Source organism: Citrus sinensis, chromosome 1 (genome assembly GCF_022201045.2).
Source record: "Citrus sinensis cultivar Valencia sweet orange chromosome 1, DVS_A1.0, whole genome shotgun sequence".
NCBI classification, from domain to species: Eukaryota; Viridiplantae; Streptophyta; class Magnoliopsida; order Sapindales; family Rutaceae; genus Citrus; species Citrus sinensis.
Genome location: NC_068556.1, coordinates 21,866,893 through 21,888,101, shown reverse-complemented (window position 1 = coordinate 21,888,101; position 21,209 = coordinate 21,866,893). Strand labels below are relative to the sequence as shown.

General features: G+C 31.3%; 2 protein-coding genes and 1 pseudogene across 2 annotated transcripts; all 3 read left to right on the top strand.

Moving 5' to 3' along the window:
- Positions 1-8,110: 8,110 nt before the first annotated feature.
- Positions 8,111-9,571, top strand: LOC102609054 (probable aspartic proteinase GIP2; annotated as a pseudogene).
- Positions 9,572-13,061: 3,490 nt separating this feature from the next.
- LOC102631420 (probable aspartic proteinase GIP2) lies at positions 13,062-14,435 on the top strand. Its single transcript, XM_006489245.3, has one exon. It carries the CDS (start codon positions 13,062-13,064, stop codon positions 14,349-14,351), a length of 1,290 nt encoding a protein of 429 aa, XP_006489308.1. The 3' UTR covers positions 14,352-14,435.
- A 4,460-nt stretch (positions 14,436-18,895) lies between these two features.
- On the top strand, positions 18,896-20,357 carry LOC102609343 (probable aspartic proteinase GIP2). Its single transcript, XM_006489516.3, has one exon. It carries the CDS (start codon positions 18,930-18,932, stop codon positions 20,235-20,237), a length of 1,308 nt encoding a protein of 435 aa, XP_006489579.1. The 5' UTR covers positions 18,896-18,929; the 3' UTR covers positions 20,238-20,357.
- Positions 20,358-21,209: the final 852 nt, after the last annotated feature.

The following is a 21,209-nucleotide window of genomic DNA, read 5'->3' as shown; positions in this document are numbered from 1 at the left end:
AAAAATCTCAATATTTTAATTCTAACTTAAGTCTTAATTAATGTGATATTAATTTATCGGAACATATAATAATGAAATAATAAATACTTTTATATGTTATGAAATCTGTCATCTAATATTTAAATTAAAATGAGATGGCTAAATCAAATGGTGTAGAAATAGAATAATTCACTCCCTTTGAAAAAAAGTGTGACAACAAATAATAATATTACCGATGAGATATTTCTAAACGCTTCATTTATCCTTAATAATAAGTACTTTCAACAAAGGAGAGCAGCCGGACAAACAATAAGAAAAACCATTAGTTTTTTGAAGAGCAATTTGTCCTTGGTGATACGGAGTAGACTGGTCGAAAAGTAAATGAATAATGCTGAAAATACTTTTGTGTGCTAAAATTTAAAGCAAGATAAAGGCACCGACTATTATGCATGGGCTTTGCCTAATTAAAAGCTCGAACATAATTTTAGTTGCTAATTAAATTATTATAAGCTGGTACTTTAACAATGTCTTGCTTTTGCTAGTTTAAAAAATTAGGCAAGAACAATTAAATTTCCAGCTAAAAAATAAAATAAAAATGCAATTAAAAAACCAGCACATTAAAAGTACTTTAATTCACATTCTCATTGTTCTCGCTTTTCGATTGCGTGAAGGTAATTATCTCAATTCTTCGTTGTTCGATCTCTTAATTTTGCAATTGATTTCTTTTTTTTTAAAAATAATTTAGGATTAGATTCAAGTTAGTTTTGGATTAGATTATAGTTTCCATCACCTAATGAAGTTTAGGGATCTCTTCACCTTATTCAAGAGTTATTAATTATGAAAGGTTTACACTTTAAAATCTACTTTATAGTGTTCAAATTAAATTGCCTCTATTGAACAAAATTTTCTTGGCTAACTCAGTGACCCAGTCCCTAACTGTGATGATAATTACTCTAGTTTTACCAGATTTAGACTCTAGCTAGGGCTGGCTGCTTTTGCTCTCAAGTTGAATTTTTAAGTTTAGAAGAGGGAAAAGTTTCATTATTTTGGATCTTCTTTAATTATATTTTATTTTAACCTAAAAAAAAAAGACAAAGGTAGCTAGCTATCTTGGGAAAGTCCACTGGTGATCGGCAGTGTTTTTTTTTGGGTAACCCTTGCTTTTTTTCGGGTAACCCTTGCCGAAAATCTTGTAGTAAAAATCAAGTAGGAAGTTAAAATGTGTGGTAAAAAATTATTAGCTAATGTGTGAGTTTTGTAAGAATTGTGGTTAAAATTGTATGCTATTGTCGGTGGCTCGGTGCTGACGGCTATAAATAATTTATCACCTCTCTTTCGTTGTTTCATCATTTTGTAGGGGCCGCCTGTGTTGCAACAGTTGCAACATACCACTACTTTTGTCTTTTTATAATCTAATTAAGGCAAGAACGACAAAAATAAATGCAAAGGTAGGGATGTATTATTTAAGTTATTTTCATTGCAATCCCCTTTTTTTTTGAAATGTTAAGAAAAAATATAATAATAATTATTTTATTTATTGGTTTAGTTGTTAAATGATATGAATAAAGAAGAAGTAGGAAATTTAAAGAGAACTTATATTATTGATATTAGGCAATTACAATACATGATTCAATACTAGTTTATAAGAGCCACAACCCGTTAAATATAAAATAAAGCCTATGTTTACTTCCTAACTTCAAAAAGATAAATATATTTATTTATTCCACAAATTCATAAATATTTCATAATTATCTAATTATTACTATCATTTCTAAATCTACTCTCATTATTTAAAATTATTTAAAATTATTATTAATTATGTTTAATTATTATTTTTATATTAATTATTAATATATGAATATAATATGATATAATAAAATAATATTATAATATAATTTATTTTTAATATTATAATTATTATAGTAAAAATAAAAATATAATTTAAATATATTTAATGTTTCAATTAAGGCAAAAGTTAGCACATTGTAGACTTGTAGTGAATTATATAATTAGCCACAATCTAGCTTTCAAAACCTCCAAACATAGGTAAGTAAAAAATTAATGTGAACAATATTATAAAAAGAATCGAAATGAACTAGAATCATAATAAGAAATTTGAATCACAATAAGTTGTTTACTTGAGCTGTAGGAATTGAAACCAGAATGAACAACATTCCCATTGATGTGTTTACTTTATTTTAGAATTGGAATAGACTATGGCAAGTTATTAAAATGCCCTTTGTTAATTGTGTCCCTAATATTATTTGTATATATTATAATTAAAAAATTAATAATAAAAAACTAAAAATAATAATTATGACAATAATGTTAATTAAAACAAAAAATTAATAAAATTTAACAATAATAATAATAACAACAACAAAATTAACTGAAATAATAATATCAATAATGATAACAATTAAAATAATAAAAATTATTAATAAGTTTTAATAATAATAATATTAATAAAAATAATAACAACAATAATTAATCATAATTAAAATAATAAAGTTAATATATTTTAATAATAACAATAATTTTAATAATAATAATGACAGTAATAATCATAAAAAATAATTATAATAAATAAAAATAATAAAATTTAATAGAAATAATCTTATATAATAATAATGATATTAATAATAATAACAAATTAAAAATCTTTTTAAATGCTATTTTATTCCAAAAATGAAATCTTTTTAAATGCTATTTTATTCCAAAAATGGACTTATATGTAAAAGTTTATAATTTTTAGTACTTTTTGAATTTTGTAGAATATATAAGGTAGTATAGTGTAATTAAATATAAAAAGACAAAAATTGTTGTATGTTGCAACATAAGCGGAACCCATTTTGTATGCTATTTCTTTATCAAGATTGGTAAATTAATGGTCGTTTCCGCTTTTGCTCGCTGTTTGATTCCACTTTGGTTCGACATTAAGGGTGCGTTTGAGATTGAGGTGTTGTAGCTTTTTAAGCTACAGCTGCTGTGAAAAAAAAAGTTGTAATTATGAAATAAAAGTTAATAATATATAATAAATATAAATTTTAAATAATAATTTTGATAAAATTATTAAAGTATAATAGATTTTGTATTATACAAGTGAAAAATTATATTAACATAGCTTAAAAGTTACAGCAACTAGTGTTTACCAAACACTTTAGTATTGTAACTTTTAAGCTACAACTGCCCAACCTCAATCCCAAACGCACCCTCAGCTGCAATTTGCGGTAAACAATTAAGAAAAAGAAAATTGATGCTCTCAGCATTATAAAAAATTAAAAAGCTCACTTGCTTGGTGGTTAGCATGTGCGATTTTGATTATTTTATGCATAAGCTATTATGCCTCCATGTGTGTGTACGCAGAAGGGGAAATTCCAAGAACAGGCTGATATATATATATATATATATATTGGTGTATTAAACAAGCTAATATATATAATTACATATATACTTGCATGGGCTTAAACTGTTAGAGTGGTGCTTGGAGTTAAAAAAAATGAGAAAAATTGACATACTCTCTCTCTCTATCCACCCACTTTCGCTCTTTCTTTTTTTCTTTATTTCTCTCATCTTTCTTTTATCTTTCTCTACATTTAACATTTTTCTTACTCTTATTTAAAGATATCGCATCTCAAGAATCGAACATTCCTCAAAAAAATATATATATACAAACACAGACACACAATAACTAATCTCTCGATGTAAAATATGTTCCTATCAATTCATCACGTGACATATTTTTGTTGTGTAAAAAATTTATGAAACTCATTTGCGAGTTGTGAACGAATTTACTAATGATATTATTTAAGAGGTTTTATGGCTAAACTCAACTCGAAAATAAACTTTCAAATATGTGTTAAGCCCAAGCCCATGACTTCTGTTGATGCAAAATTTTTGCTCAATGTGCAGCGATTGATTTGTGTTTCGGGCTTTCTTCTAAATCGAGTTCTGTGACTTATTTTTTCTCTGAGACGAGTGTCTCAAATTACATGTCTCCTTATCATTAATTGTTCTGCAAAAGAAATGAAATTGTCAAAGGGTGCCGGGGTTGCCAGCAATAACCCTCCGACGCTCAAGTCAGCCTTTTAAATTTGATTGTAAAGAGAGAATTTAGAGAGAGAAGGACAACATTTCCTTACCCTTTTTCTCCCCCCTTCAAATGGGGAGTCTTGGTCTTTATATAGACAATTTGATCCCTGAGGTGGAGGTGCCAACATGCATGTGGCATTTTCTTAGTGACAAGTGTCTGCAAAACTCATGCATAAAGACACATGTCATTATGTGTCAAGCTTGTTCATGACAAGTAATCTTTGGACATTTGTCATGTTTTTGGGCTGTTAACCTTTAATGGACTTTAACTTAAATTCAGCACTTATATTGGTTCCTTACAAAGAGGATTGATTTTGCAACATTTTGCCCGTAAGTGCATTCTGCCCGTAGGTGCATTCCGTAAAATGCATATATTTGCCCATATGTTCATTTCGTAGAATGTATATTTGCCCGTAGACGCATTCCGTAGAATGTGTATTTGCCCGTAGGCCCATTCCGTAGAATGTGTATTTACCTGGAGGCCCATTCCTTAGAATGTGTATTTGCCCGTAGGCGCATTCCGTAGAATGTGTATTTGCCCGGAGGCGCATTCCGTAGAATGTGTATTTGCCCGTAGGCGCAATCCGTATAATGTGTATTTGCCCATAGGCCCATTCCGTATAATGTGTATTTGCCCGGAGGCCCATTCCTTAGAATGTGTATTTGCCCGTAGGCGCATTCCGTAGAATGTGTATTTGCCCATAGGCCCATTCCGTAGAATGTGTATTTGCGCGGAGGCCCATTCCTTAGAATGTGTATTTGCCTGTAGGCGCATTCCGTAGAATGTGTATTTGCCTGGAGGCGCATTCCGTAGAATGTGTATTTGCCCGTAAGCTCATTCCGTAGAATGTGTATTTTCCCGTAGGCCCATTTCAAGTAGCTCGTGTGCTCTTATTTAGAAATATTTTTGAAGTATCTAGGTCATTTTTTCTGATGAATGGACCTAGGTCGCTCTTTAGGAGGAATGGACCTAGGTCGTTCTTTGTTAAATCATGCCTTCGATATTTTGCCAAAGCCTTGCCCTTTAGGCGTATTAAGAAATATTTTCTAAGTGCCTAGGTCATTTTTTGCGAGGAATGGACCTAGGTCGCTCTTTGTGAGGAATGGACATAGGTCGTTCTTTGTCAAGAATAGACATAGGTCGTTCTTTGTTAAATCATGTCTTTGACACTTTGTCGAAGACTCGCCCTTTGGGCGTTTTACTTAGAAATATTTTCTAAGTGCCTATGTCGTTTTTTGTGAGGAACGAACCTAGGTCGTTCTTTGTGAGGATTGGACCTAGGTCGTTCTTTGTAAAGAATGGACCTAGGTCGTTCTTTGTAAAGAATGGACCTAGGTCGTTCTTTGTAAAGAATGGACCTAGGTCGTTCTTTGTAAAGAATGGACCTAAGTCGTTCTTTGTTGAATCACGCTTTTGGTTTTTTGGTCGTATCTTGCATTTAGACACTTTAATTCTAATTGTTAGTATCTTGGTCGTTCTTATAGAGAACATGTTTGAGTTATTTTATATAGAATAATTTCATTGGGCCTATATTTTTCGTGGGTTTGGGCCTTTCATATTTTGGTCTAACAACTTCTATATATATATATATATATATATATATATATATATTAGTGCCACTTTCTTTCCAATAATAATTATATTAGAGGATTCCCTGCTATTTTTTTTGCAAAGGACATGAAAGGATAAAATTGATGTACACTCTTATGGTCATCTAGAGATCAATGTTCAAAGTAACATCTCTTTGATTCTATAACGGTTATTGGAAAAGCAGAGCGGCCTTGGCAACTGGCAAGTCAGTCAAAGCACGTGCGTGCAAATAGACTACTTATGTACGAACATCCTATCACTTATCAATAAATAAATAAATTATGGCAATCTTTAATTTATATTTATTGTAACTTATAACCAACAAAAATAATATAAAAATGAGTAACATACAAGTGAGTCATGCAGAGTCAATATCTTATTTTTAATAGTTATAAGTTAGATTAAAGCATAACTTAAAGAGACCCATAAAATTATAGATACCAAATTCGCTAAAAAATGACCCATCTTACATGAACATGCAATTTGGAATTTCATGGCATCTCATATACTAGGGATGGTAAATATCCAGTTGAATATGGATATTGTCCACCCATGTGTAAATCCATGATTATTCATGATGGATTTGTCCATATCTATATCCAATATCTAGAACTGGATATGGATATGAATTTTATCCACACAAATATGGATACCCATGGATGTCCATGGACATTAAATTTGTGTTTTTAAATTTTAAAAAATAATATAACATAATAATAAAATAAAAGTTAATTAATGATGTATGACATTAAAAAATTCTTTTTTTTAATTTTATGTTTCCTAAAATCATTAATTTTAAAAGCTAATTAAAATTATTTTAGAAAATTTGAAAAAAAATTACAGCACAGTCCGTTGCCGGCGCCGCTGCCATAAAATCACTCGTAGTCAACACATCCCACAGCAACAGATCAGAAATTCAACGATCTATCTAAAGGTGGTGTTTGATTTAGAAAATAACAAATAATGGAGGCGCACACGCATCACAAAGAGCCACGGCCACCACATTGCCGTCGCACGTTTCTGGCGTGTGCACCTTCATTCTTTGCGATTGCTGCAAATCGCTTCCATATTTTGTATAGATCATGTAGTTTCCAATATATTTATGTAAGCGGTGTCAACATTGGATGAAGTTTCCCTGCCGACGACGAAATAGCGGTGGTTCCAGCAATAAAACAGTGTCAACGGTGAATTTTTCTAAATTATCAAAACTTAAAATATTTTTCTATAATTTTGTTGTGGGGGTATATTTGACAATGAATATTTTAGTTGAGGACAATTTACATTTATTTATTTTTAGTATTTTTACAATTGTTTGTTTATTACATTTTTAATTTTTAATTTTATAAAATTAAAACTTTTTAAACTTGTGTTGGGTTAAATGGATATCCATTGGATAAAAATAATTATCCATATCCATCTAAATATATTTTTAAAATATCTATTTCAAGATCCAAAAAGTTTTGGATAGAAATTATCCGATCCAATTAAATGGATATTATGAATATTTATTATGGAACGATCCAGTTGTCATCCCTACCTTAGAGACTATGCACTTAGAGCTTGAATAGATCTTATGAGACATGAGCTAGTTTTAAGTGCGAAAATGAGAATCTTACAAATTCAGAAAGTCTAATTGCCAATCTCTCCGGTAAGTATGTCAAACAAATTCAGAAAATGAGACATTCCTCCATTATTTTATGTAAAATTCTTATCGACACATGCCTTTACGCATTGAAAAATTTGTCCTCTTTGCCCATTGTCAGAGGACAAAAATATATTGTCCAATTCACTCACTCACATAATTACGTTCACAGATAATTTTCTTAATTATTTGGAAAGCAGGCCAATTTAAAATTTCCGAATTTGCTCAACTTGTCTACTTGGATTTCTTAATAATATCTGACTGTCATCATTGTTAAAAAAAATAAATAAATTAACTGAATATTGATTGATTGAGGCAAAGATTATGAAAAATATTTAATAATAGAGTTATTTATTTTATAAAAATTAATGAAAAATAACAAAATAATAAAAATAAATCATTTGAATCAAGAAGTATTTATTTTAGTCAATTGAATCTTATCACATCACTTTGTACAAAATTATTTTATACAATAATTTATAACTTTATCATCAATTTTTAGAGACAAAATTTTCTTATGTAGAGATTAAAACTACTTCTTATATTAGTGGTAAAAGTGAGAGTGCATATTTTGAATAATAATTTGAATGTACGGATTTCATGTTTTATTGAGATTGGAAATTTTATAATTAGAGAATGGTTCTTTTAACTATCGATTCTGCTAAAATTATATTCTTATAATCTCTATTTTCAGGTATTGCTGATCTTCTTATTATTTTTTTGACCCCCTTACTCGTTATGCTGAGTTGCCATTCTTGACATTTTTTAACAGGCCACCCATGAAACAGGACACCACAACTAGCCCTCTAGTAGTCTTGAAATTATCTATGAAGCCAAAGCTCAAATCCTATAAATAAAACACATCCCCGAGATACAAAAGCACAAATAAACTTTCCGAATATTACAATCAGAATCACACATAAATGGCTCTCTCATACAAATTTCTTCTCCTCTGTTTTCTTCTTATCTTCGTTTCTCCAGCCATTGCCCAAACATCTTTCCGCCCCAAGGCCCTCGTTCTTCCGGTACTAAAAAACGCAGCTGTGTTTCAATATGTGACACAGATCAAGCAAAGAACCCCTCTTGTGCCTGTAAAATTGGTTGTTCATCTCGGAGGCAACTTGCTCTGGGTTGATTGCGAGAAAGGCTACGTGTCATCTACCAATAAAACAGCCCGTTGTGGCTCTGCTCAGTGCCATCTTATTGGGCTCGTAGCTTGCGGAGGCGGCAAATGTGGCGATTTCCCAAATAACCCCATCTCGAACACTGGCACAATCGGTGACATACGCATAGATGTTGTGTCGGTCCAATCTACCAACGGGCGTAATCCCGGAAGAGGTGTTACGGTGCCTAATTTCATCTTCCTTTGTGGTTCAGAATTTGTCTTGCGGGGCCTTGCCCCTGGTGTTACGGGTATTGCTGCTCTTGGAAGGACCAAAACCGCATTGCCATTACAGCTTGCTGCTGCTTTCAGCTTGAATAGAAAATAAGCTATTTGCTTGAGCCCTTCAGCTCGTTCTAATGGTGTCATCATTATCGGAGACGGGCCTTACGTACTTCTCCCTAATGTTGATGTATCAAAATCTCTTACTTACACACCGCTTTTAATCAACCAGGTAAACACCGAAGGAGGTTTCTTAGGCACGCCTTCAAATGAATACTTCATTGGTGTAAAATCCATTAAAGTGGGCCGAAAAGCTATCCCATTAAACACAACTTTGCTATCCATCGACAGTGACGGCATTGGAGGAACAAAGTTCAGCGCTTCTGTTCCTTACACCGCCCTGGAAACTTCATTCTACAAGGCTCTTCTTCAAGCTTTTGTAAATGCCATGCCAACGAAGGTCACCAGGGTGGCTCCAGTTGCGCCATTTGGGGCATGCTTTAACTCCAGGGACATTGGAAGCTCCCGTCTTGGACCATCTGTGCCTCAAATCTCGTTTTGCAGAATAGCAAAGTGCTCTGGAGCATCATCGGAGCAAATTCAATCGTCCGGGTCAGCAACGATGTGTCTTGCCTAGGGCTTGTGGATGGAGGGGTGACGCCAAAGACTTCAATTGTTATTGGAGGGCATCAATTGGACAACAATCTTGTTCAGTTTGATATAAGCTACTTCGAGACTTGGGTTCAGCAATTCGTTACTCCTCCAGCGAACAATGTGCTCCAACTTCAACTTCACATCCACTTGGTTATGCATTTAAGAGGTGTCGATATTAATGAACCAATAAATGGGACATGGACGGCATGGACCCACGGTTGTAATGATTTCACCAATAAAAAAATTATATTAATTTTTTTACAAGCACCATTTGCACACTTGATAGTTTGCATACAATTTTTGACAATTAAAAATTAATATAGTTTTTTTTAGGGTTAAATTGGTAATTTAATTATTTTATTTTTATTAATGTCCAAACAAAAAAATTATTATAAAAGGGTAATATTGTAAAAGTAAACCAAAAGAAATAAAAAGTAACGGTAGGGGTATCAACACTTTAACGACATGGATGTTTCGAGATATTTTAAAAAATATAGAAACTAAATGGATACTAATCTTAAAATACAGGGACTAAATAGACTTTTACCCTATTTTATTTTAACCTCAAAAAAGACAAAGATAACTAGCTATCTTGAGAAAGTCCACTGGTGGTCGGCAGTGTTTTTTTTTTTTTCTTTTATTTTTTGGTAACCCTTGCCGAAGCAAGGGAGAAAAGAATAAAATGTAGGCGATGGTGGTCGGTAGGTTGCAAAATCTTGTAGTAAAAATCAAGTAGGAAGTTAAAATGTGTGGTAAAAAATTATTAGCTAACGTGTGAGTTTGGCAAGAATTGTGGTTAAAATTGTATGCCATCGTCGGTGGCTCGGTGCTAACGGCTATAAATAATTTATCACCTCTCTCTCGTTGTTTCATCATTTTGTATGCTATTTCTTTATCAAGATTGATAAATTAATGGTCGTTTCCGCTTTTACTCGTTTGATTCCACTTTGGTTCGACATTAAGCTGCAATTTGCGCTAAACAATTAAGAAAAAGAAAATCGATGCTCTCAGCATTATAAAAAATTAAAAAGCTCACTTGCTTAGTGGTTAGCATGTGCGATTTTGATTATTTTATGCATAAGCTATTATGCCTCCGTATGCGTACGCGGAAGGGGAAATTCCAAGAATAGGCTGGAAATATAATTACATATATACTGGCGTGGGCTTTACTCTTTTTTTAAAGATATCGCATCTCAAGAATCGAATGTTCCTCAAATCTATATATGTATATGTAATAACTAATCTCTCGATGTTATTTTCCTATCAATTCATCACGTGACATATTTTTGTCGTGTAAAAGAATTTTAAGAAACTCATTTGCGAGTTGTGGACGAATTTACTAATGATATTATTTAAGAGGCTAGGGCTAAACTCAACTCGAAAATAAACTTTCAAATACATGTTAGGCCCATGACTTCTCTCTCTCTCTCTCTCTATATATATATATATATATATATTTAGCGCCACTTTCTTTCTAATACTAATTATATTAGAGGATCCTCTGCTATTTTTCTGCAAAGGACATGAAAGGATAAAATTGATGTACACTCTTAGGGTCATCTAGAGATCAATGTTCAAAGTAACTGGTAACTATATTAGTAACATCTCTTTGATTTTATAATAGTTATTGAAAAACTGGAGCAGCCTTGGTAACTGGCAAGTCATTCGAAACACGTGCGTGCTAATAGACTACTTCTGTGTGAACATCCTATCACTTATCTAACAATAAATAAATTATGGTAATCTTCAATTTGTATTTATTGTAACTTATAACTAACAAAAATAATGTAAAAATGAGTAACAGACAAGTGAGTCATACTGAGCCAATATCTTTTTTTTATCTTATCTTTAATGGTTCTGAGTTAGATTAAATATAACTTAAAGAGACCCATAAAATTATGGATACCAGGTTTGCTATAAAAAATGCCCCATCTTAGATGAACATGCAGTTTGGAATTTCATGGCACCTCACACACTATGTACGTAGAGCTTGAATAAATCTTCTGACACATGAGCTAGTTTTAAGTGCGAAAATGAGAATATTACAAATTCAGAAAGTCCACTTGCCAATGTCTCGGTAAGTATGTCAAACAAATTCAGAAAATGAGAAACTCTTCCTTTATTTTATGTAAATTTCTTATCCACACATGCTTTTAAACATGGAAAGATATGTCCTCTTTGCCTGTTGTCACAGGACAAAAAATATTGTCCAATTCACTCACTCACTCACTCACATAATCATGTTCACACATAATTTGCTTAATTATTTGGAAAGCAGGTCGTTTTAAAAATTCCGAATTTGCGCAACTTGTGAACTTGGATTTCTTAATAATAACTACTGTCATCATTGTTGAAAAAAATAAATAAAATGACTGAATATTGATTGGTTGAGGTAAAAATTATGAAAACTATTTAATAATAGAGTTACTAATGTGACATAACAAAATAATAAAAATAAATTATTTAGACCAAGAGCTATTTAGTTTTAGCCAATTGAATCCTATCGCAGTAGTTTATACAAAATTATTTTAGGGTAATTTTCCATCGACCACTTGATTTTTTTAGATTTTTCAAAAATGCACAAAAAATTTTTTTTGCAGCGCTCCACCTGAAGTTAATATTTTTTTCATTGATCCACTCCCGTTATAACACTGTTAGAACTTTATTGACATCATAAGGGTAAAATTATCATTTCACAACGACATTGTTTGAAGACAAAGTGGATAGGAAACAATATAACTCCAAGTGAAGTTCAACAAAAAAAAATAATAATTAAGAATTGTGTATTTTTCAAAAAATTAGAAAAAATAGGTGGTTGGTAGATAATTGTACTTTTACATTTGGGGGTATAAAAGTCATTTACACAATATTCCGTTAGTTCTCTTAACAGTATGAAGACGGAAGTAGACATGTACAAAATAATATAATTTCGAGTGGAGTTCAACAAAAAAAATTAAAAATTGTGTTTTTTTTAAAAAATACAAAAAAAAGTGGTCGGTGGATAATTGCCTATTATTTTATACAATAATTTGTAACTCTATCATTAATCTCAGAGACAAAATCTTCATATGTAGAGATTATAATTACTTCTTATATTAGTGGTAAAAGTGAGAGTGCATATTTGAATAATAATTTGAATGTGCGGATTTCATGTTTTATTGAGATTAGAAAATTTATAATTAGAGAATGGTTCTTTTAGTTATCGATTCTGCTAAAATTATATTATTATGATCTCTATTTTCAGGTATTGCTGTTCTTATTATTATTATTATTTTTTACCCCCTTACTCGTTATGTTGCAGTTTCCTTTTTAAGAGATAAATCTCACTATATCCTCGCTAACTATACCTTATTTATTTTTATCTACTGTCTGTACTAATCGTTCTGTTTTGCTTATACGAACGTGGTTTATTTATTTCTTTCTCTACGGGCGTCAAACATTTTTTTAGTAGTTCTTAAAAAGAAAAGGCTAATACTAATTTCTTTAGTCCAACTAGTTTGAAAGTTCATCACTAATCTAGTAATTTTAAATGTCTAAATTAAAAGATGCCGATGTTGACGTATCCAGAACGCACTGATAGATATTATTATACGATACGGATAATTAAATCGACCTGTGCCTTAAAAGAATAATTTTCATAAATTTTGACAAATGAATTCATCTATAAATAGGGAGGCATGCACGCACACAGTTATATCTCCCACCAATCGATTAACGAAATGGCTCTCGCTTACAATTTCCTCTTCTTTTGCTTGTCTCTTGTCTTTTTCATCTCTCATTCCGAAGCCAAAACATCTTTTAAACCAAAAGCATTGGTTGTTCCGGTTACCAAAGATTCATCAACGCTCCAATACCTCACACAAATACAGCAAAGAACCCCTCTGGTTCCAGTAAAATTGACCCTAGATCTTGGTGGCGGGTTTCTTTGGGTTAACTGTGAGCAAGGCTTTGTCTCGTCTTCATACAAACCTGCCCGTTGTGGCTCGGCACAGTGCAAGATTGCTGGGTCTGAATCTTGTGTCGAGTCCTGCCTTCCCAAAGGGCCAGGTTGCAACAATAACACGTGTACTCATTTCCCAGGCAACACTGTATCACACGTTAGCACATTCGGTGAGCTTGCCACGGATGTTGTGTCTATACAATCAACTGATGGCAGTAAGCCGGGTCAGGTTGTTCCAGTACCTAACATTATATTTGCTTGTGGAGCAACCTTTCTTCTAGAAGGTCTTGCTAGTGGTTTCCAAGGCATGGCTGGCCTTGGAAGAAATAAAGTTTCACTTCCTTCTCAACTCTCTGCTGCTGCTTTTAAACTTGACAGAAAATTTTCCATATGCTTGAGTTCAAACGGTGCAGTCTTCTTCGGTGATGTTTCTTTTCCTGGAATTGACCCCAAGTCTCTCATTTACACCCGGCTGATACGAAACCCTGTGAGTTCTGCCGGGGCTTCTTTCGAAGGCGAATCTTCAGCTGAATACTTCATTGGAGTAAAGTCTATTCTGATAAGCGGCAACGTTGTCCCACTAAACAAATCGTTGCTGTCGATTAACAAAGAAGGTTTTGGTGGAACAAAGATCAGCACCGTTTTTCCTTACACAGTCCTGGAAACATCAATTTATAAAGCTTTTGTTAAAACCTTCATCAAATCGTACTCTAACATCCCCAGAGTTAAACCAATGGCACCGTTTGGGGCGTGCTTTAACTCTAGCTTCATTGGCAGCACGCATGTTGGCGCAGCTGCGCCCGAGATTCATCTATATATGCCAGGTACTAACCGAATGTGGAAAATTTTTGGAGCAAACTCGATGGTGCGAGTTGGGAAACATGCAATGTGCCTCGCATTTGTGGATGGTGGAGTAAACCCTACGACTTCGATTGTGATCGGAGCATACCAACTGGAAGACAATCTTCTGCAGTTTGATCTTGCCAAATCTAGGCTAGGTTTCAGTTCATCTCTCCTGGCCCGACAAACAACTTGTTCCAACCTTACTTCTAATGTTTTTAAATTTTAATTAATTTATCCCTCGTTGTTTCATCTTCTTGCTTCCTTTATGTATGCTTTTTCTTAATCAATTAAGAAGAATAAATTAATGGTCATCTTCATTATTTTAAGCTGAAGCCATAATGCCTCATCCTTTCAAAATTAAATGTTTAAAAAGTCTACTTGCAATCTCTCTGATAATTATGCGAAAATGAGAAAGTCCTTAGCAAATGCTTAATCATGTGCCTGTTGAGGATAAATTGAGAGCCAATGCGATACAAATATATATCATTAACAATACTCTTATTAGGGATACTATGTTTACTAATTTTAGATATTTAACTGGAATACTTACTAATGTATCACTAAGCATAACATTACTTGTACTCTTATCATTACAGTGGGTCAAAGAATAACATTATTTTTTTAAACCATAAAAAAATAATAATCTAAAAGGAGCATATATATTTAATTACCATATTTTCAGGATTTTCTTCCAAATTTGCTTTCCATGATATTTTTGATTGTACATATTTATATCTAGTGATTATGATTCTTGCAATATTCATGTAGCCTAATAATGAGTTTAATTATTTTGATTTAGAAGGATATTCAAGATCATTGCATAATTCTTTAGGATGATCATGAGATTCAGTTACTCTTTGAATCATAATGTAACATATGTATTATGTTGAAATCCTCCTACACATAAGTAATTTAAAGTTTATCATGTGAATCATTGCTAATTTTAATTTTTTTTAGGTATCTTTTGGAATATTATTGTATTAACCATATTTATAGATGTATATATTTAATTTGAAGCAGAGGTACGTTGCAACTACTTAAAAAATTAGTTTCATTTTACATTTCTTATAAAGAGATACAATTGCGAATGCTGATTTAAATAACACAAAAAATAAACAACAAATAAAGCATTTCAAAGGAGAGTAATTTCACAATGAAGAAATCCTTTCGTTAATAATGTAATGCACATGTATATATATTTTGATACAATATATTTTTTCTTATAATTTATTAAAGAAAATTTCTATAATGATGTGATTAAAATTACAGCATCAATGCCATGATAAATATAAATTTCGTAAATTATATATAAGATTATTAAATGAAAAGTAAAATAAATAATTAATATAAGAGTGATAAATTAGTGTTTTAAAATTGAAAACAAAACAAACACTTGTAAAAATAACGTAAAACTTTTTAATCAACATTAAACTATAATTTGAAAATTATTTATTTATTTAAGCAAAGAAAAAAATTTACTCATCGATTGACAACAATTAGAATAAGTTTTATTAAATTGGTTTAACCATAAATTCTATATTTATGCTAGGACATTTATAATTTTTTTTGTTAATTTTCTATCATGATATTTTTTTACTATGCAATTTAATTAAGCAAAATTATTTTTCTTGATGACCAAGGCATACAAGAATATAAAAAGATATTCTTATAATACTAGACATGTATGAAATATCAATAAAATTGGATCTGATTTTTAGTTTTATACATAATGTGCTTCCAAACTTTGTTTATTACTTATACTAAAAGATCATTTGGGGTTACCTTCAAGAAGGTTTAGTAGGATGTAACATCACATATCATACAAACAATTTTGAAAAATATGAAAAACAGTTTTTCAAAATTTAATTTTGAGAATAAGTTTTATCCTTAATAAAATTTCATATATATTATCACATATATTATATAAACCTCAAATTATAATTATTTAATTTAGAAATAAAAAGGTAAATATATAAGATAATCATTATTTTGACTTTTTATTTTACATCCAGAAAATTTTATTTTTTCAATAGCTCTTATAATATTTACTTATTTTACATTTCATCTACAAGTCTTCTTTTTCATTTACATAATTTATATGTTATTTTACACTCAATGTTAATTTGCAAGTTTTTTATGTTACATTAATAAGTTTTTGTTTCATTTATCAATGATGCACCAATTTACACTCCTATGTTAATTTTCTTATTTTCCCTTTTATCTATGATTTTTATGTTCTATATACATCATTTATTTTTTTTAATTTTACACTTGATGTTCATTTATAAGTTTTTGTTTTATTTACCAACAATACATAAATTTAATACACTTATGTTGATTTACCTATTTTACCTTCCATTTACAAATTTTATATTTTATTTTCACAATTTATGTTTTATTTTACGCTTAATATTGATTTAGGAGTTTTATATTACATCTATAAGTTTTTTGTTTTGTTTACATGTAAGACACAAATTTACCATTCCTATGTTAATCTACTTATTTTATCTTCCATTTACAAGTCTTATGTTCCATTAAATAATTTATGTTTTGTTTTACATTTAATATTGATGTAAAAATTTTATGCTAAGTTTATATGTCTTATGTTTTATTTACATAAATTATGTTTAATTACAAATCACAACATTATTAAAGTATTTTCTTTACTTTATTAAAATAAAAAGTCTATTATTGTCAAATTATTGTCCCGAGAAATAGTCTAATTACCTTGGTTTTTGTAGTATAACCGGATTCAAGTATAACATAATACATTTGACGGTAGAATTTAGGGATGACAAACAAATCTTAGGCCGGCTAAGATCCACAAAGATCCGGAAGATCCGTATTTAGAATAATCAAGATTAGCACATCAAAAAATACGGATCTAGATGTTATAAATTGAAATCCCTGAGGATCCGAATTCGAATCTAGATGCAAATGCACTTAGAAAACTGGATATCTAGATATGCATTATTTTTAATTAAATTATTTATTAAATTAAAATTAAATGCAAAAATATAAGTTAAATAAAAAAAGGATTAATAAAAATATATAAGTTAAATTAAATTAAAAAATATATAGGGATTCACATTATCTCATGTGGATTTATGGTGTTTTTATAATTTTATTTGTGGATTTGTGGTGGTGTTAAACTTGTATTTATATTATTCTTAATGTTTGATTTATACTGTGTTTTTTTTTTGTGAATTTATGGTGTTGTATATTATTTTAAGTATTGAATTGTTAATTGTTGAATTATAATTATAATTTATTTGATTTTATTAGGTAAATTTGTTGAAATTTAAATTATATTTAAAATTTTGAATTTAACATCATATTTATTTCGATATCCAAAAAATCTACCTACAATTCACACAAGTATTACTCACATCTAAATCCGCACATTTTGTTGCGGATCTAATATAGACATGGATCTCAAAATGTTAATGCAGATCCAAATTTAGATGAAGCTATTTCGGATCCGGATCCAAATTTAGTCATCATTTGATGATTTTGAAGGCGCAACAGTTCCGACACCAATTAAAAATTTACATTACTAAACTAAACATAAATATGTAATACGTAAAGGAGAAAATTCTCTAATATTTTTATTTCTAATCTTATCCGCCCATAATGTCAGAAATCTTGTGGGCTAGGAGCACGTTGAGGATAAGGCTTTACAAGTTGTCAACTTGTAATTCTGTAAAGAATGATCGCCGTCAGTACAATTTGTCAACTTGGCGTTGAATGTTGTCAGACTTGTCAACTGGTCAAAGTTTTTAGCTAACGAAAGAATCTTATAAAATCCCAAATTATTCTTTTAAGTAACAAAAACATTTTTCAAACACTTCAACGCTTCATGTAAATTGATATTTGTGCTCTCTTCTTAATTAAGTAATCCGTAAAATAAACAAAATAGAACATTTAAAGAACAATTATTATTAATATCACCAAGCCTGCAAACAAGCCAGAACAAATGACCGGGTTTTATCCAATTAATACTTGTAAATGATATATGCGTTGGAGTTGGATTCGGTCACAAATGAATATATTTAAAAGAAGCCCAAGCAGACGTCTACAGTAACAAAGACTTACTCAATTAAATGGAACTATATATATATATATATATATATATATAATTTCATTACTTTAAGAATTATAATAAACTAAATGACTATAATAAATATTATTTAGTTGATTAATAAAATGTTAATTTTATTCTTTAATAATTTTTTTTATAAAAAGATAAATAACATGTAGTGCATTGCGATATTATAAATTTAAAATATAAACTAGCTAAAAATAATTTATATAAACTTACAAATTTAACATTTAACATTTTTATTATGTAGTTTTCTTTTTAGAATAAAATCAATATTTTATTACTCAACTCGTCGGTCATTATAGTTATCTATATATTATAATTCTTAAAGTAGTCAATTAATAATAACTCTACATATATTTGTATTATATATATATATATATATATATATATATATATATATATATATATTTTTTTTTTTTTTAATTCGGAACTCCCGAATTGGAACAACATCCGGAAAGGAAATTGTGGCCGTTGGATTAAATTCCAACGGCCCCAAATTCCTTCTTTTATTTTTTTTTTTTGGTTGGCTGCCCATGGTGGAGTCCACCATGTGCAGCCACAGGTAGCCTTTGGATTTGAGTCCAAAGGCCACCAGCCTCCCTCCGGGACGTTGTTCCAATCCGGATTGGAACAGCCTCCTGTATATATATATATAAATGCTGCGAGCTATATTTGCAGTACTACCAATTGATCAACTAAATGGCCCGCTCGTACAATTGCCTGCTCTTTTGCTTTATTGTATTGTTCATCATCCCTCCCACCACTTCCATATCCAATACATCTTCAAAACCAAAAGCGTTAGCTCTTCTGGTATCCAAAGATTCATCAACTCTCCAATACCTTACTCAAATCAAACAAAGAACCCCACTTGTTCCCGTCAAATTAACCCTAGATCTAGGTGGCCAGTTTCTTTGGGTTGATTGTGACCAAGGCTATGTCTCAACTTCTTACAAACCTGCCCGTTGCGGCTCGGCTCAGTGCAAACTTGCTAGGTCTAAGTCTTGCATCGATGAGTACTCCTGCTCCCCCGGGCCAGGTTGCAACAATCATACGTGTAGTCGCTTCCCAGCCAACTCTATATCACGCGAAAGCACAAACCGCGGTGAGCTTGCCACGGATGTCGTGTCTATTCAATCAATTGATATTGATGGCAAGGCTAATCCTCCAGGCCCGTTTGTTTCGGTGCCTAACCTCATATTTTCTTGTGGACCAACGTTTCTTTTAGACGGTCTAGCTACTGGTGTTAAGGGCATGGCCGGCCTTGGAAGAACTCAAGTTTCGCTTCCTTCACAATTCTCAGCTGCTTTTAACTTTGATAGAAAATTTTCCATTTGTTTGAGTTCTTCCACAACATCAAACGGTGCAGTATTCTTCGGTGATGTTCCTTTTCCAAATATTGATGTCTCCAAATCTCTCATTTACACCCCACTGATACTGAATCCCGTGCATAATGAGGGTTTGGCTTTTAAAGGTGATCCTTCAACTGATTACTTCATTGAAATAAAGTCTATTCTGATCGGCGGCAATGTTGTGCCACTAAACACATCGTTGCTGTCAATTAACAAACAAGGTAATGGTGGAACGAAGGTCAGCACTGCTGATCCTTACACAGTCTTGGAGACATCAATTTATAAAGCATTTATTGAAACTTTCAGCAAAGCATTATTATTTAACATTCCTAGAGTTAAACCAATTGCACCATTTGGGGCATGCTTTAACTCTAGCTTTATTGGTGGCACTACTGCCCCAGAGATTCATCTAGTGCTGCCAGGTAATAACCGCGTGTGGAAAATCTACGGAGCAAACTCGATGGTGCGAGTTGGAAAAGATGCCATGTGCCTTGCATTTGTGGATGGTGGAGTAAACCCTAGGACTTCAGTAGTCATCGGAGGATATCAACTTGAAGACAATCTCCTAGAATTTAATCTTGCCAAATCTAGGCTAGGGTTCAGTTCTTCTCTCCTGTCCTGGCAAACAACTTGTTCCAAACTTACTTCTAATTTTTAATTAATTATAAGTCATCTAAATATCGCTGAGTCATCACTTAGTTTATTCCTTATGTATGCTTTTTCTTCATCAATATTAATAAATATGGTCACCTTGGCGTGATCTTTGTAATTGGTTCCACTATGGCTTCACATTAAGCAGCAACCTGCGGTAAGAGTTGATGCGTTTAGCATCGTTGATCAGTTAGATATAGAAAAAGAAAAATAATAATTAACGAACAAGGTTAAAATGGACTTTGAACCGCTAAAATGAGATACCGGATATAATTATCTGTGTCTATGTAACGTTTTTAGTTTTTACTAATTTTTTTAATGGTGAAATTCAGTACTTATGACTTGAATAAAGCAAATTTGAACTCAGAAGGAATAAAATTCCACGAATAATATTTTTCAAGATGGTCAACTGAAATTCTACTCAAGTGTTAATAAAAAAATACTCTCAAGAAAGGAGGAAACCCAATTAAATCTAGATGGGTTGAGTTCATTAAGTTTATGTGCTTTAATTTGAAAGATCTAACTTATCCTATTGCCACGATAAAAAATTAAAAATTGTCCAACAGTCCAATTCGCGCACACACCATGTGAGGGCAAGCAGCTAGTTTCAGAAAACAATAGGTCTGTACAAGTACATACTTGTCTACTTATAATTCTTTAATAACAATATCTATAATTACGGGTAAATTTAGAGATCTGAAAAATGCCTAATTAAGTTCCCATCATTGACGTCTCCACCCTGCATGACATTAATTTAGATTTAATTAACACTTAATTCCAAAATTATATAATTTTATTTTGATTATATATTTTCAGTTTTGTCCAAGTATATATAAATAACTTGGCCAACTTACTGTTAGCAAAATGGATCTCTCTAACAATTTCATTCTGTTTGGCCTTTTTTGTCCTTTTCATCATCTCTCCTGCCACCTCCATGGCCAAAACATCTTTTAGACCAAAAGCATCTGTTCTTCAGTAA